This window comes from Chrysoperla carnea, chromosome 3 (genome assembly GCF_905475395.1).
Source record: "Chrysoperla carnea chromosome 3, inChrCarn1.1, whole genome shotgun sequence".
NCBI classification, from domain to species: Eukaryota; Metazoa; Arthropoda; class Insecta; order Neuroptera; family Chrysopidae; genus Chrysoperla; species Chrysoperla carnea.
The window spans coordinates 29,741,862-29,761,337 of NC_058339.1; the positions used below are offsets into that span (position 1 = coordinate 29,741,862).

The window sequence follows — 19,476 nt, forward strand, 5'->3', positions numbered from 1 at the left end:
GAAAATATTTTAATTGAAATTGAAACATTTGAGTTGACTTTCTTCTTTTGAATTATTGTTTTTAATTATCTAATTATTTTACTATTTCACTTTTCGAAATGAATTGAGCCAGGTTAATTTGACCATTCATTTCCGTAGTAATTATTTATATGTTGAAATTATACGTCATGCCTTTTCCAAACTGAATTGATTTTGAACATCATCGCAAATTTTTTAGTTTTTTCGGATATGTAACCCTAAGCTCGCACTTGAAACATAGCTAAGCACACTCTACGTTAAATTATCTTTCAAATGAAACCAAAAAAACCATGCCACAGACAGACACACACACATAGCGATAAAACTTATAACACTCCTTTTTTTTAGTTCGGTGGTTAATGATAAGCACCCATACGATCCAGACTACTTGGTGTGATGGTTGGTTATATTACGAATGTTTTGTATATTTGTTAAAACTATTTTATACTATTATGCAGTTTATATGTGTTTTTTTATGTAAAATTTTATTTTTTTGTTCTACAATATGAAAATTTTTCTAATAACAGAGACGAAGATGATCGTAGTGAAAAGGTGTTTATGAAAAAATTCAATATTACTTCAATTTTGTGCAGAACGATTATGATGATAATATGATAACAAAGTTAGCAATGTGTTTATTATACTGCATCGGGCGAAATTAAAATACAACAAGTGAAAACAAACAATTGACTGAGTTAATTGTTGAAATACCATGTTTAGACAGTGTTGATTACTTTGTCACATTACTCATACATACATGTTACACATATATTACTGATATTTCCATATAATACATATTATACAATTTTCGCATAATTTGCGCTCTCACGGGTAAACAGTGATATTTACGAAAAAATGTTTCAAACAAAAGTTGTTTATTTTTTTATAAGGAATATTTTTTACATTTAAACTTTTGATAAACAATTCGCCTATGTTGCTCACTTACGAACTCGACCTCACTTTTTAAGTCCTCATATTTCTACTCAAATAAGAAATTTTGATATAATTAAATCATCTAAAACTATTTTATATAAAATTGATGATACAATAAATATAAATATGGCTTTTATCATTAATATTATTATATTTTAATAATTAATAAATATAAAAAAAAACCTTAATTAATTTTGACATTAATTTGTAATCTATTTATTAAAATAAAATTAATAATAAAATACTTTTATTTAATTATGTTGTAATAATACTTGCTTGCTTTACTAATTATATGTAATTTTGTGTGTTGTTTGTAATGTACTGGACTTGAATATTAAATTGTTGGTGTTTAGTTCATAAACAATTGTTAAATAGTATTTTTATTTCGTACGAGACGAAAAAAATACACGTTGAAAAATGCACGACACATAACTTTAGAGAAAATTTTCCACCAATAATCTGTGAAAATATAAATTTCACTTTTCGAAATGAATTGAGCCAGGTTTATTTGACCATTCATTTCCATAGTAATTATTTATATGTTAAAATTATATATCATGCCTTTTCCAAACTGAATCGATTTTGAAGACCATCGCCAATTTTTTAGTTTTTTCGGGTACGTAACTCTAAGCTCGCACTAGAAACATAAGCAGCTAAGAACACTCTCTATTAAATTACCTTTCAAATAAAAAAAATAAAATAAAATAAAATTGGTTCATCCGTTTAAGTGCTACGATGCCACAGACAGACAAACACACAGACACACACACATAGTTAATAACTATTGATTAAAAATTGATTTTTTGTAAAATTCACCATAGCTCTTTTTAATGCCAAAAATACGACAATACTCAAATACAACGCACTAATTACACCTAACAAATTACTCAACTAATTCTTAATGATTGACTTACAACTTCTCTTCGAAACATTATTTCCGATAATGCTATCCGTAAAAAAAATTAATATTACGGTGAAGGAATAAAGCCTAATAAATAACAAAAGATAAAATTTGTTTTAACTAATAAATTAATATAGTACTATCTCTTTTTATTATTACCACATACCGTGTGTAAACATGTAACAACCATAGCTAACATATAAAAGTCGATTAAATGTAATAATGATATTTTTTTAGCTTTGTTTAGCTTTTCCACAACATAAAATATTTTTACTACCATTTTCTAATAAAGTACAATTAACTTTGACATATTATGATACACAATTTATTTGTTATGGTAAGGAATTTTAATTTTTTTTTATTCTTCACTTAGCGAACAAAGATGTTGGTTGGGATGGATTTTATACATGTATAGTGAATAAGTGAACATTAGAGATTTATTGTATTATATAGTCATTCCATACTATATAGCAAGTAGCACACATAAATATGAAGGAAATAATGAACACAGAAAAAAATATGCTAGCTAAGTCATATTTTTGTGTTTTTATATCATATATATGAAATATACCAAGGTATACTAAGTTTAGTCCCAAGTTTATAACGCTTAAAAATATTAATACTATGAACAAATTATATTATAGATGTTCATAAAATCACCTAATTAGTCCATTTCCGGTTGTCTGTCTGTCATTACGATAACTCAAAAACGAAAAGAGATATCAAGCTGAAATCTTTAAAGCGTGCTAAGGACGTAAAAAGTGAGTTCGAGTTCGAAAATGAGCAAGATAGGTCAATTGGGTTTTGGGTGCGAAGTTAAGGCCACATTTAGGCTATAGAGCCCATTGTGATACCATTTATTTGTTTTACCACCTTTCCGTTGATAATTTCATTTATCAGCTCCTCAATTTCAAAGGCTGAGTGCACCTCCTTCATGCATATACCATGCACTACACCAGCCCATCACAACTATTAATTAAATTAATTTTGATGCAACGCCGCAGACGGTTTTTGGTTTAGCCTTAACCAACTTAAGTAATAGGGCGACTAACCTAACCTAACCGTATAGCCATAGAGACCAACATTATTTATTTGTTTACCTACTATATGGTTACTACATAATACAGCTTAGTTTTAGTTAAGTTGTATTTGCTTAAATAAGAAATATGAAGCTATTTTTTTTTTTTGTTATATGAAGAATTTATATTTATTATTATATAAATTTATCGAAGATATCATTTTATTTTATCAAATCCATAAAGTTTTCGATTCTATATAAATAAATAATACCATTTTCCCGCGAGAATTTGTCCACATTATGAAATCTAGAGTCTGTTTTACTTGTATAACAAAGTACTTGCAGATGATGTTGAAACTAAATAACACATAAGATAAGATTTGATTTCAAAAGAGGCTGTAATAATTTTCAAATAAATGTTTTAATTTATGTTATCGAAAATTTTTTTGTTTAGAAAACTCATTCACGAATTTTTTTATATTTTTAATTCATTGTTTACACCGTTATAGCATACATAGTAAAAAATATAAATATTGTTTACAAAATGCGTTAATTAAGTGTAAAAAAATATTTTAAATACAGGATAATTTTGAGATGTTTAAACGCAGTCTTTTGGTGACATGTTAATATGTGACGTGTGTCAATTGGTGACAGTTCAATGTATAATTTACACTTAAAAAAATGAATTTACAACACAGAATTTACACTCATTATTATTAAGTTTTCTAATAAAAAGTCGTAGAATAATATAACTCAATGTAATACCATACAAAATATAAGTAATTAATACCATACAGTATGTCAACAAATTTGAAAAGCCAATACTATGATGTCACGTCCGTTTTAAAATTTGAATTTCCGTTTTAGTAATTTTGAATTTCTCTCACTGAATTTGCACTTTTATTAATTGATTTTAAATTATTAAAAAGGTATTAATTACTAAAATGATGGTTTAGTTGAAATGTCCGGCCAATAAAGTTACGGAAAAACAATGTTTGAACCAAATTTTAATTTCATGAATATTCCTTATTGTTTATGTTATTGAATTGTTTCATACTTGAAGGAGGTTTTGAAAATTGGAAAGACATGAGAATGAAAACAAATTACCAAAATGGAATAATAAACTTGATAATGCAAGCAGTTCTCGTTTTAAAGATCAAAAAATAAAAGTTATTCGAATAAAACGATGAAAGTTATAGCCACAACATTAATTTTTGTTTAATAAAATGTATATAATGCTATTAAAAAATGAATTAAAAAATTTTTAATACACAAAAACAGACGAACTTAACAAATATGTCCATCGTTATTACCAAGCTAAAAAGTAGCTTGTCTGTCAGTCTAATCGAAACCAATCCACAAAATACACTTACAAATTATATTGGTACTAATCTGGATTGATTATGCAGAAACTATAGAGTCAACTTGATCAGCGTTTCATAGAGACTAACTATTATTACTTGGAAAGAGAAATTTGACAATATTTTTGACTAATGAGAGGTCAACAATATTTTATAAATATTTAGGGACAAATGCTTGACGTGACTCTCAAAATAAAATGTGAATCATAATATTTACATAAATTTGTCCACGCATAAACTTCGTAAAACACAACGCTGGAACTTATTACAAAAAGTAAATTTGTAGAAAGTTTCTTGTACCTAAATGCATTGAAATACAATAAATAAAGCATCTTTTGGCATGGACTGTTTTAACTCTTCTCATTTTTCCTTTGGTGGTCTCCCAATTGTGCTCGTATGTAATTTTTTGTTACAGTTCAAAGTATACAAAGCAATTTATTGAGCATTTTAAACTTTTTAAGGTTTTACTGTTGTTTAAATCTCTATCTCTATATATTATAAATGCGAAAGTAAGCTTGTTTGTTTGTTTGTTTGTTTGTTACGCTTTTACGCTAAAACTAGCGAATGGTTTTTAATGAAACTGTACAGCAATATAGCTGATATATCAGAATAACACATGAGATATAATTTATAAAGATATATTAATAAAAAAATTTAAAAATTAATTTAAATTGACATTACCATAAATTACAGATTTCTGTAAAAATAGTCAATATAAAATATTTCACGGCCATCTTCTCTGATATACTCAATGAATAAAAACTATTATATATTTAACAAAAATAGAAAACCATACATTTATTTTACTTGTACAAAACAATCCTTACTCCATTATTTCGAGTGTTATAGAAAGGGGATAAGCGAGAGCAATCTTTATCAATCTTTACTTTTAAACCCAGCGAAGCGGGTGGGTATCAGTTAAAATATCTCTAATCTTTGAATTTATTATCTTGGGAATCTCTACAAACCTTTTCATATTCTTTAAACAAAAAAAAACTCATTGACTATATTTTACATACTCAACTCCGACTAGGGCCTACTCTAAAAGCTATAGATATTAATATCGGTGTGTGTTGATATTGCGTGAGTAAATGAGATATTTTATTTTAAAAAAAACTTGTTCTTACAATTATTACTGCTTGTTATTATTATTGCAATTCTTTTATCCACACAGAAGAACGAACAGGTGAATATTACCTATAAAACCTCCACTCCAACATCTCCTATTGAAATCGGTTGATTGATATAATCGTTATTAAAACTTATGATCTGTTATTTAAGTCAAATGATCTTCACTGGTGGTGTTATCGTGGTACCAACAGCGAAACATTAATTTTATCACATAATAATATCAAATTTAATTATTATGGTGTTGGTATCAATTGTTTACAAATGGTTTTCAGATACAACGTTTGAAAATAGTTCGTTTCACGATAATTGTACGCATTACTTAAAGCATTCGCATCAATACACTCCGACATGAATCGGAGAAGCGATTATTATAGCGATTATGATTTGTAGTGTTCGCGTCGATAATATATATATATCCTATTGACACCGCGTGACCAATTTGATAATTTCAAGTGACACATATTGTCACCGATTGGTACTAACAAAAATATAACCGCCAGTCGCAGACATTTCAGCATTCCAAAAGAAGCATTTTAACTGAAAATAATACTAACCCAAACGTCTTCTGAATATTGAAACTTTTTATTTTGAGCACCCGAAAAAAAGTACCAACGTTATCTGTAGCGTAGCAGTTTTTACTCACCTTCGTACACAGATAGTAGGTTATCACCTGCCTATAGAAATGGGAAGTTTGATATTGTCAGATTAACAGCTTTCTCTCAAAATTAATTCATGTCACCACATACTGAAATTCAAAAATTCAACTTCAACCAATCCCTTTCAGTTTGCTTTTTTTAAACATGGTAAAATTTCCAATAACTGATTCTCTCAAGGGTCATTAAGCCAATAAAATTTACTATCGGTTAGTTACCACGGCTTGTTTGAATTCTTTTATTCTGCCACTTTTATGAAAGCTTTTAAATCATAAAAAATTTCATACACGATAGTATACGACGCTTATGGCAACAATTTCATCAGGTCGGTTCGAAAGATTCTTCAAGCTTCCTTTAAGTATTTCTTAGCATACAATGATTTCACTAGATGGTATATTTCATGATAGAATAAAAAAAAAATTGAAATATTTCTAGTAGATAAATTGACAAAGCTACGAGTAAGAGGCAGCCAGATATGAATAGAATTTTTATCGGTTTTTTGTTAACACTGCATTGCATTCTGTGATGCGAAGTTTCTTGTTGATATACTTAAGTGATTGTATTAAATATTAATGTACTTGCATCAAGGCAAACTGTAAGAAGAAGGGAAGTCTTAAAAAAATACACCACGCAAATGTGCGTGGTTGTATTTTAAAGATAATTTATTGGAGCCAGTTTTTTTTAATATATATTTTTATTTTGTAAATTTCAATATAATAATATGTACTATGTATGTATGTATGTATGTACAGGCTGAGGCAAAGAAGTGTGCGATTTTGAAAATGCTTTAAAATGAAATCTCATCAATAACATAGATCATGGCATGCTTAGACATCAACATTTTTAACCACCGAACCTGGCTCAATTTTTTTTTTTTTTTCGAAAAGTGTAATGATAAAATAATTAGGTAATTCAAAACATTAATTCGAAAGAACAAAGTCAACTCAAATATTTCAATTTTAATTAAAATATTTCCGAAAATTGGTCCCAAAAAATGATAGCTCACTAAGTATCCTTTTCATCTCATCTGATGTACTTGACCATCACTTTGATATTGATTAAAGAAGGAGTGTTGTAAGTTTAAAGTGTTTATCTATGCGTCCGTTTGTTTCTCAGTGACGTCGTAGCCCTTAGACGGCCGAACCATTTTGATTGAGAATATTTTAAAGCTAAGGTTCCAAAAATCAGTTTACAAAAAATAAATCGCATTTGTCAGGGGTTTTTTAAATTTTGTAAATTTTATTTGTTACAGTGTTTTCAAAATCACACATTTCTCTGCTAGAGCCTGTGTGTATGTATGTACGAATGTATGTATGTATATGCAGTTAGTACGCCTTTAACATATTTTATATAATTATACAGCCATTGAGTGACTACTAATAGACCGGATGCTAACAACACTTTTCTTATAAACTAATGCTACTGTTGCCATACGAATTTATTTGACAGTAAAAGATAAGAAATGGCACTAATTTCCAATTAGTATCCAGGTTATTAGTAGATCATGTTCGTTACTAATAAGAGATACAGAAAAATTTATGTAAGAACGAATTTTTAACGAAAATAACAGCTTTTACTCGAAAAATTTTCCGTTAAGTCATTAAATTGGAAAATTGGACAATAAACTTTGTTTAGATTGATTTTTTTCGAAGTTTATAGAAAAATGTTTCGAATAAGAGTCCTTTGTTATACAAAAAAATTCCATTTTTCACCAGTTACAAACACAAACTATTATCGGCCTTCTTCCTGCACCCTGAAATCCCTGATAAGAATTGAAAATAAGTGCCATACGTCATATTTTTTAATAATAAATGGTAATCATTAATTTATAAGACAATCAAAAATGTTGCTCACTGCCGATCTATAAAAGCAAACAAGGGCACCACAGCCTCTGACATTGTGTATATCATAAAACTGTTTTAAAATTTTTACAAACAAACTGTATCACTTGATTCGTAATAAAAATTAGTGTCGTTTGATATTGAAGTGTTGACAAATTATAACTTTCTTCGATTTTATTTCATTTTGAAATTTACAATAAATTAATATTTGGAAAGGGATAAAATAATTTCTATAAATAAGTGAAATTTCATCTTTCCTATCCAGGAATATACAATCGCAAAAAATCATTGATTGTTTTGATTTTGCCGAGAAATGGACCTGATTTTGTTTATATCGGATTGATGTCAAGCAATTACTTAGAAAAAATTCGTCCAGTAGTGCTAGATTTTCCTGGCTTTTAATACTATTGAAATCAAAAATGGTATATATATATATATATATATATATATTTTTAGTTTGTTTTGATTTTTACAACACTTAGGTTAGTTTAGGTAATATTGGGAGGCCACAAAGGACACACTTAGGCTGTAGAGCCCATTGTGATACCATATATGTGTTTTACCACCTTTCCGCTGATAATTTCATTTATCAGCTCCTCAATTATTTTTAGAGGTTGAGTGCACCTCCTTCATGCATATACCATGCACTAAACCAGCCCATCACAACTATTAATTAAATTAATTTTTGTTGTGACGACGGGAATCAAATCCGCTACCCTTGGCATACCTAGAGTTAACAACACTTAAAATATTTAAATTTGACTTTCATGCCTTACGGTAGAACTTTAGTCAAAGCCACCAATTTTGCTTATGTAAATAAACATTTTTGTAGCTCGATTTACGTCTGAGCAAACTACATGACCGATAAAATGTAGATACCAGACATAGAATTTCTTGAATGTTTATGAATGTGTCAAATATAAGTTATTGAAATTAAAACTTGTGGAAGGACTATTAAGTATTATCTTTCATGTATTTCTCACTTGATAAATACAAATATAATAAATATAGATAAAAATATGTTGAATTAAAACTCCATACGTACAGGATGGTACCATTCGAAAAACAATTATTCACGTAGAATTTCTCAAATAAAAATACCGAGAGAAATTATTACTTTCAACAGAAAAAGATTACGAATTTTGTAGCCTTAGATTTTCACCAGAATATCATGTATAATTTACTGTTACCACACTGGTTTTATAATCTATTTCCTTTCATCAATGCTTGCAAGAGTGATCACAAGTAAAATTTACAAAATTTAAAAAAAAACCCCCGACAATGCGATTTATTTTTTGTAAACCGATTTTTGGAAATTTAGCTATAAAATGTTCTCAATCGGATCGAACGTTTAAGGGAAACATACAGACGTACTGATAAACATTTTAATCTTATAACACTTCTTCTTAAATCTATACCATAGTGATGGTCCAGGACATGAGATGAGATGAAAAGGATACTTAGAGAGCTATCATTTTTGGAACAAATTTTTGGAAATATTTTAATTAAAATCGAAATATTTGAGTTGACTTTGTTCTTTTGAATTATTGTTTTGAATTACCTAATCATTTTACCATTTCACTTTTCGAAATGAATGGAGCCAAGTTTATTTGACCATTCATTTCCATAGTAATTATTAATATGTTAAAATTATATGTCAAGCCTTTTTCAAATTGAATCGATTTTGAAGATCATCCCCAATTTTTTTGTTTTTTTGGGTACAGAACCCTAAGCTTGGACAAATCTAAGAACACTCTCCGTTAAATTACCTTTCAAATAAAACCAAAAATATTAAAATCGGTTCATCCGTTTAAGCGCTACGATGCCACAGACAGACAAACACATAGACACACATACATCAATCAAATTTATAACACCCCTTTTTTTAGTTCGAGGGTTAAAAATCATTTTTGACCTATGATAATTGATTATTCACCACATAATTTGGTTATTTATGCCACGATTTAATTCATTTTTGTCATGGCACGATTCTTAGGTAGACCATCCTGTCTATTAATAAAAAATAAATAAAACATACCCAGTATGTATATATTTCTAATGAGTTTATTTTGTTTTCAGGTCACGCACGATAATTTTCGTGTTCATCGCACGCTACTTCTTAACACCAACAACATAGAAGACAGAAGCACATCATAATAATCTTCAGTACCAATTCATCGTCATCCACCACCTGTTCAACAGACCAATAATATAATTAATTAAAAAAAATACTCTAAGCGCACACGAAATATATTTATAATTGAATAAATTTAACGAAAAAAATTCAGTAAGCATGCGCAGTAGTATTATCTGCGCAGCTTTATTCAGACGACAGTCGTCCGCACACAACAAAGTCACAACAAAACTCACATTACACACAATTATAGGCAAGCGGCCCTTTGCCGCTGTGTGCTAAATGACTATGGCTGAGACCACACTTGAAACCACAACAAATAACGATCCAGCTACAAATCAAAAGCATGATCATGTTAAGAAATACAATAATAATCATCCACTAGTGGCAAATCATAATCGTCCAGTCGCCAAACAACGAAAACGTAAGCGTTTAAGCCAAGTATTGGATATATTAACTGGAGCTGGTAATCAAATTGTCACTTCACCAAGTGGTGAAACTGTTGTTATAAATCATAATCATAGTCGAGTATTGAACAATAACATGCATGTACTAAATAATAACAATAATAATGTACAATTATCACCAACAAATTGTAAGGAGTACGCAGCACAAATAAAAAACTCAAAGCATATGTCGTCTTCTGGACGTACTGGTTCAGGAGGAGAAATGCCACCTCAACAACAACAAAAACCACATCATCCACACGACGCACAAATATTCCGGTTTGATAGTATAGACCGTGAACGATATCATCCATATTCAGCGATATCCGAAGAAGAAGAAGTTGAGGATGTATTTAGTCCTGCTGGTTCGAGTAATAAATCACCACATAGTTCAACAGATTCGCCAAGTATTAGTTTTAGTCCATTACGCATTAAGGAGGATGACATGAGTAATACAAGCTCCCCACCATTAGCTCCAACACCTACACAATCCATAACACAATTACATTCATCACCCCATTTAACAATCACTCGTTTACCACCGACTGCACACCCATGTACGTGTATTCATTGCCAAGCAGGTCTTGGTCATCAACCATTGCCTCCATTACATCCATATGATCGATTTTTCCCTGCATCGCCAGCATCTCCTGCCCCAGCACCCCCTGTATACAATTTTGAACATTACCTACAAACTAAGTACCTGCCGGATATATTTCGACGACGTAGTCATTCGGATTCTGATTTACCAATGTGGTTTGAGTCACAAGGTACAACAACACCTCATGGTAGATCACCCACAAGTGGTGGTGGTCCTCATCCTCCGCTGAATCATCCCACCATGTGGGGAATGCCACCAATGAAATGGAAGAAAGAAATTGAAAATATACCCTTACAAGATACTCCACTTGATTTATCAATGAAAGGAATACAAAAACGGGAAAAAGTAAGTTCATCAGCCAGTATGGAGAGTGTATTACCTCCATTACAATTACTCCCTGCAGGTTTTTTACCACCTAGGGGAACTGTATCGGTACCTGTTGTCAAAGGAGATGTTGCTAGTCCAACAACAAAAGAATCAGTTGCTTCCAGATATAATTTGGAAGTATCTCCTGTGGTAGAAGAAATGCCACCTGGTTCTGATGTTGCATATGTTTGCCCAGTGTGTGGTCAAATGTTTAGTTTACATGATCGTTTAGCCAAACATATGGCATCACGACACAAAAGTCGACAAAGTAATACTGAAGCTGGTGCAAAAGCTTATTTATGTGAAGTATGTCAACGTTCATTTGCACGTAGCGATATGCTAACACGTCATATGCGTTTACATACCGGTGTCAAACCGTATACATGTCGTGTTTGTGGTCAAGTGTTTTCACGTTCTGATCATTTATCGACACATCAAAGGACGCATACCGGTGAAAAACCGTATAAATGTCCGCAATGTCCGTATGCGGCATGTCGACGTGACATGATTACACGTCATATGCGTACACATGTGAAATATGAATTGGCAACAAGTAGTGGTGGTACCAATTCAAGTATATCGTCATCCGGTTCAAGTTCATCACCATTGGATACGCCAATTAAAGTTGAATCATCTCAAGTGACGACAACAACCATTTCGAATCAACAGCAACAACCGGTAATTAAAATGGAATGAACTTAAATCTGAACTGAATTTATTGTGCTCAATTTATATTAATTATTGTGTTTTTTGTATAACCCTTCGGCTGTGTGGCTTCATATAGGCCAGTAGAACAGAATTTTCTAAAAATCCCATTCCAATATTTTTTAAATGTCCAAAAAAAAGACAGTTATTGTCATTTTTATATTTTTTCATACATTTTTGTACACAAAAAGAAACATAAATTTAAAATTCGAACTCAAGTTGTATACGAAAATTTGTGAGCTTTAAAAAAAAACACTTAACTTTTTTAAACACATAGACTGTGAAACAAAATCATAGACTGCTATTTAATTCCATAGCTAAAAAAATGACAAAACACGTCAAATTTTAGAGCGGTTTTGAATTTAATTACTAACGGTTTCTTCAATGTCGCGTCAATTTTCCTATATTTGTGTGAAACCTTTAAATGTTAAATGTTACACGGACCAAATTTACTTCCAAATTTTTTAACTTCAAAATTTTTTTATTTTAGTTTCTAAATCAGTGCCTTTTTGATTAATTGTTAGTTATTTCTTTTTTGGAAATTGAGAAATTTTTTCCCTTAAGTGTTAATGTTTGTAAGAAAACTTAAAAAAAATACTCCCAAGTGTTTTCTAATTGGAAATAGCTCATCATCGAAAATTGTATCTAACTTATTGGTCCTTCGAGCCGGTTTCAAGGATCATAGTAAAAAAAAACAGGTTTTGTGTGTTTAGACGTGTAGATTTTAAAAAAAAAAATGCTTTTCGCTTTGGATTTGTTTTTTAACCAATATAAACTAGATTTACCCACGATGAGTTATTTTTATAAAAAATTTAAAATGTTCTAAACTTATATAATACTTTTAATTTTTTTTTAAATGCATTATGACAATATAAGAAATATAATAAAAATAGGCCAGTTCTAATTTTCTACGCTTTCTTATTTATTTCTTATAATATTATACAAAAAAAAGCCAGTGGTACTCATTAATAATTATATTAAAAAAATATTTAATATTAAAATAAATATACAAAAAAACTCAACCAGTTTAGTAAAACAGAAAGAATTACATACAATTGATGTTTTGGCCAGTTTTTTTATTTTTAAATATATAAATAACAACAGTTAAACTTTTAAAAAAAATCAAGTTTGGATATTTATAGTAAAACAAAAAAAATGCTCGCATTTTTTGCATTATTCATTTGAAAATAAAACGTAAAAAGTAAACAGTATTTTAGGGCATTAAAATTTATTTTTTAAGAATTATTTGTTTTTTAAATAAATGGCATTTTTTGTTAGATTTTAGTTATTTAAACCAACATCTTTTGGAGCATTTGTGTGTACACATAATAAGAATAATCAGAAAATATTTACCGATTTTCAGTTAAAGTATAGCAATTTCTGATATTCTACAATAAAAAGCACATATTGTTTCTTTTAAATTTTCTTTTATTTTCATACTTCGTTTTTATTGGCTTTTAATGACGGAAATTATTGGTCCATCCAATCGCTGGTGAAACACTCCAGTGATTAAAATAAGAAATGACATCAGTAGTTTTTATATACACTTTCGTAAGTAGCACAAATTAATATCATTTGACAACACTAAAAAGTGGTTCAATTAAAATATTTTCCTATGTTCTATATTTTTTTTGCTTCCAAGGAATCGAAATTGTATTCTTTTAAAGTTAAGAATATTTTCGTATGTTTAATTTTTTGATTCCGTATTGTGAAACTTTGAAATCATTTTTCCAAAAACTTACTCGTTAAAAGGAGCAATATAGTTATAATTTTACTTCCCACAATTATAATTCGTCATCAACAACAGCTATTTGATTAATGATGTTAGTTTGTATTCCAATAATTTGAGCATTTTAGCCACTTTTTACTTATTTTAGCACAAAATTTGTAATGTATTAGATATTTTAATAATTTTTTGATCTCGTAATATGCGGGCACATAAAATGATTCAAAAGATGACGAAAAACACTGAATAAAATGTATGATTGAAAGAAAAATCAAAGCTAGATGTTTCCAAACTGTTCTCTTAATATGTGAATTATAAAAAACAGTTTCATATTTAAACTTAAAAAAAAAGAAAGAAAACTTAATATATTGAAAACTATCTATGAAAATGAAAAAAAAAAATTGTGTATTAAATTTATTTTTGTAATTTATAAAAAACTTGAAAAATTATTATGAAAATTTTTGTACATAAATATAAATATTATTATTATTAATGTATTCAAAACTGACGACGAGACGAGACTCCAAGAATAATTTTTTTTTGAATTTTTAAATATTTGTTTGTTTTGTTTCTTGTATGAATGAATAAAAAATTATTTAAGTTTCTTTTTTTTAATTATTGAAAAAAAAAAATTGTTGTGCCACACATTATTTAAAGAAAACATGAAAAATTTTGTAAGTTATTTTGTTACCTGTTAATAATTATTATAATAATTTTAACGATATCAATTTAGATTCAATTTTATCAAAATTTAATTGGTTCGGCAATATACGATTGGTTTCCGATTGAATCCGATTAAAAAAATGTTTGTTTTTGTTTTATATTTTAAAAATTGTTTTACGTACTTAATGTTCACGCGGATGATTCAAAATTGAATCTAAAATGATCGATTAATATACTTATAATTCGTGCCAGTAGATTTTTTTCCCAGGGACATAATCTTTTTTTTTTTTTTGTTTTGAATGGATATAATTCGGGTAAAAAACCGGGACCACACAAAAATTTGAATAAATATGTCCTTATTTGTTTTTGATCGGTGTTCATAAAGTATACGTACGAAGTTAAAATTAAGATAGTTTTTTTGAAAATTGTTAAATTAAATTTAAAAAAAAAAAAACATCGATTTCCAAATGTGATTTTATTTTAATTAATTTCATTCAAATTTATTTTTACTTTGAATATATTTATACAGTAAAATTAATTTCTATTTATTGATGTGATAGTTTAAAAAAAGAGAAGCAAGTGTTTGCGGTCTCTGGGAAAAAATTTGTTATGTTGGTACTATTATTACGCTGTATAACGCTGAAAAAAATAAATCATTTAATTGTTAATGTTTAATGTTGCTATGATATAAAAAAATTAAATACGTTTTGTACAAATTTATTTCAATTGAATTAAATGAAATTTGATTTATTAAATTTTTTTTATGGTGCTTTTATTTTTCCGTACTCGATATTTTGAAAAATGTTAATAATTCTGTTAATAATAACAAAAAACTACAGGCAAAAGTTATGTTTGATGTTCAGTTGCCGACGGCTGTGTATTTTTTTTCATCTCAATTGTTTTCCTAGAAAAATTGAACAAATTTTAATTTTTTTTAGATCGCATTTTTATTTGTTTGCACTAATTTCAAATTACAAACAAAAAAAAAACTTGAATTTTTTAAGCCCATATTTATAATTTTTTTAATTTATAATATTTACCGTATCCATTTTAGCATACCGTAACATTTCGACAAGCCCTAATAATACTATAAATTACTTTAAACACTTACCTTGAAATACAATAATCTATAATTACACTTTCCAAAAATGTAACACATTATCAAACGCTTAATTTAATCTTCATCTCTCTTCCAGGTTTAATAGGTATTTTGTAATACAAGCGCTTGCTTAAATTTTATCGAAAGTTTGGACATTTGGCAGAAATAAATTCAAAATATTTAAAACTTGTATACCATACATATATTTTAATTTGTCTCAATGGGCATTAGTTCTTTTTATATAGAATAAATATCACGAGTATGACAGAAAACATGCGTTAAGTAATGCATCTAAGTTAGAGGTATTATATACATGTGTTAAAGCTTCGATATGCGATAGTTGTAAGACGCTTGGAGAGTGGGAGTTTCTTAGTTGAATAGAGGAACTACAATAGATAAGCCACGATGCAAGTCACTTTTTCAATTTCATATAACATCGATAATACCTCTTACTTAGATGCATTGCTTAACACAGGTAATCTGTCTTACTCGTGATATTTATATGCCTAGATGTAAATCGAACATTCTGTATAGACTCCAAAAAATATAATAAATTATTTGTACTATTATTTATTTAATTATTTATAATATTAAATAACCTTAAAATTTGTCTCAAACTCAATAAAAATTTTTATTATTGACCCTGATCGCACTCAACCCATGAAAGTAAAATTATAAATACATTTTCAAAATTTTCGTAACACCAAATTAAAATTTCAATAATAATCAACTGTCATTTAAAAACATTGAAAAAAATTTGAAAGTATTAATTTTGTATAATATTTATTATTATTTTGTAATATTTATGTTATTTTTTAATTATTATTATTAAATATTATTATTTTAATTAATTAATATATTTAAGTTATTTTTTATTAAATAAAAAAAAAAAGACGGAATATGAATTTGTTGTTTATTAATTATAATTTGTACAAAAAAAAATTGAAAATAAAAATATTTTACAAAAAAACACGAAGAATTTTTTTTAATATTGAAAATGCTAAGCATTATATTTTTCTATTATTGATGTCGCCCATATATTTTTTATATGGTTAAATTATTTATGTAATAAATAAAAAATTAAATAAGAAAAGTCATAAAACGCAAGACTACTTTTTATTTTTCTACTTAAATAAAACTATTTTAAAATTTTTTTACTTTTTAGAATTGTACTTTAAACAAAATCTACTCCTAACTAATTATACTTAATCAAAAACTTTACTGTAATAGTTTTATACTCCCAAATAATTCTGCTTTTAAAGATTTATATATATTTTTATCAAACTTTCAAAGATTTTTCAAATTTACAAGGTGTCACAAAAACCAAACATGTTTTGTGAAACCACGTTGAGTTTAATTTGACAACAGCAGATTTTCTAGAAGTAAATATATTTAAAAATATAAATCATTGAAATTAAAAATAATTCAAAGTATAAATCTTCAAATTATTTTGGAGAAAAAATTAAAGTGATTTTTTTGTAAAGTAGAATTATTTATAAGTTTATTTTACTTAAAGCAATTTATTTATATAAAGATTTATTTTAAAGTAGTAAAAATAAAAAGTGGAATACTTTTTATGTCAAAAAAAAACGAAAAAAAAAAGTGAAAAATGCACGATCAAACCCAAATTTTGTCTGGCAACAAAATAATAAGTATGAAAAAAAATTTTTGCTGCTATTTTTGTTATTTGTGAGCCATTTTTGTATAGTACAATTTAATTACTACTTAAAGACAAAAAATAATCAAAACCACAAAAAATTAAAATCCTATTCGATGGTTAAAATGTGTAAAATAATAGCAGTGCTATTTTCTTTTGTGATGAAAAATTTTTAATAAAATAAATGAAAAATTATTCAATTTTTTTTTTATTATAAAATGTTTCCTTTTTTATTTATTTCAGAACTGTTTTATCTAGTGTAACAATTTTTCGTTAAAATACTGATTTTTTCACAAAATATTGAGATAAGAGTCATTAAGAGGTAAGTTCAACCAAAAAATATACCATCCGCGGTAACCTAGCAACATTGCTCGTACTTATTTTTTTGCGTAAATTACTTGTCATCAAAGTGTCTCCTTACTCTTAATTTTTCGAAAGAAGTGAAGCTCTTTTCTCAGTTTTACTAAGTTTTAGGCAATTTAGGCTGTTTTCGTAGTAAGCATAAGCTACTTTATTAATATAATTGTATGGATAGACATAAGTTTATGGTTTGTATATTTGAATTACATTGAAATTTTTATATTATTTTGTAACAAATTTAAACAAGTAATTATGTTAATTTACATTTGAAAAATATTATTTATGCAATTTCATCTCTTATCTTCACAATTTTCCAAAACAACAAGTTTAATTAATTGTTATTTTTCAATTATTTCCATTTGACATCTACTAAACTATTTACATGATTTTTTGCAAATTTTATATGATAACAGCGCTGCGGTCGATTTAACTGTCCCCTCCACCTACTAAGCTCCCTGCCAATAGCTGTCAATACTAATTTGTATTTTCAGTTTTAACAAACGTTCCATTTCCTAATTGACTTAAAATGGAGGCATTGTTTCTAGTTTTGCCTTACCGATGATGATTTTACTCTAAGTTATTAAATTTCCAAGAAACTGATACACAATAGGAAATAAATACCTACTAAATTTTGATGATTATGCATGCCAAAATAACTACTCTATGACTAAAGTTATAATTCATTGATTGACGTAACCAAATCGATTTAACATGAAAAAGGCATTTCATCGTTAGCTGGTTTTCGAAACGAAGCATTTGAATGTCCATTAGCTACTTGGCTGTATTTCATTAACGGTCCCATAAAGTTCCAGAACATAAATTTGTTAATTTGACACAATACCTCTCCTAAAAAAAATTTGAAATGCATGGATGTAAATTAAAATTACAAATTCATATTTCATATAACCTTGCTTAATAAACAACAAATATAAAGACACGCACACTTCCCACGAACACTAACTGACAGACAAGCAAATGAGAAGCGGGTGGTTTGATGTTCACTGACGTGTCACAATATTTCATATTTCATATAAATTTTTTGATGACACATATTTTTATTTATTTTTTTTCAAATTTTTTACTGCCAATTTATCGAATCGTAATAATATCAAAATGCATTATTGTCAATGTTAAGAAATACAACTTTTTTATAAATAATAATATTAAATTCAAAATTTAAGACAATCCCCCGATACAAAAGAAAAAAGTTTAGAAAGTAAAGAACTATAATGCAAACATTGATATAATTACTCACTATTCCGAATGAATTGGCATTTTTACTAATTAGAGTTAATACAGAGACTTCGTCAAAAAAAAAAAAACAGATTTAATAATAACCGGTTCATTCGTTTAGTATGTTCAATGGTAGAGGTGTGGGGAAGTTGATACTCTGGGTTACTTATTTAAATCACGTAAAAATTTTGAATCCTCTAGTTCAACTTGAAAGGAAATTTTCAATGCCCTTTCCCAATTTGGAGGAGGTGTTGAAATGAACAAAGCTTTCAAAAGATGGAAAGAAGCTGTTTTTTCTTAGGAATTTTTCCAAGATGACAAAATTTTATAGAGTTATAGCTAAGACAATTTAAAGTAAATTGGTTTATCCGTTTAGGAGTTACGATGTGCAGACACACAAGCGAACAAATACACACGTTAAAATCTTCTCTCTGCTTCAGCCGAGTGTTACAATTAAACCTAAATTCATCTGTCTGTTTAATACACTAAAAATTGCCAAGTCAAGTCTGTTCAATACAATATAAATTGACTATCAGACTGATTTTCTTCTTTAACATAACCATTATAAGCTAGTTAAGAAAATGTTTTCATGTTAAAGTTTGTACAGAAGAAAACCGTCTGCCAATCCAT

The 19,476-nt window shown here is 27.9% G+C and overlaps 1 protein-coding gene across 2 annotated transcripts in view; it reads left to right on the forward strand.

The window, feature by feature from the left end:
- LOC123295196 (early growth response protein 1) overlaps positions 1-12,196 on the forward strand; it is a 128,689-nt gene extending 116,493 nt beyond the window's left edge. For both annotated transcript variants that reach the window (XM_044876445.1, XM_044876444.1), the window contains exon 2: positions 9,936-12,196. In XM_044876445.1, the coding sequence (XP_044732380.1) occupies positions 10,273-12,099 (1,827 nt within the window). In that variant the 5' untranslated portion in view covers positions 9,936-10,272 and the 3' untranslated portion in view covers positions 12,100-12,196. The remainder of the gene's footprint in view (positions 1-9,935) is intronic.
- Positions 12,197-19,476: the final 7,280 nt, after the last annotated feature.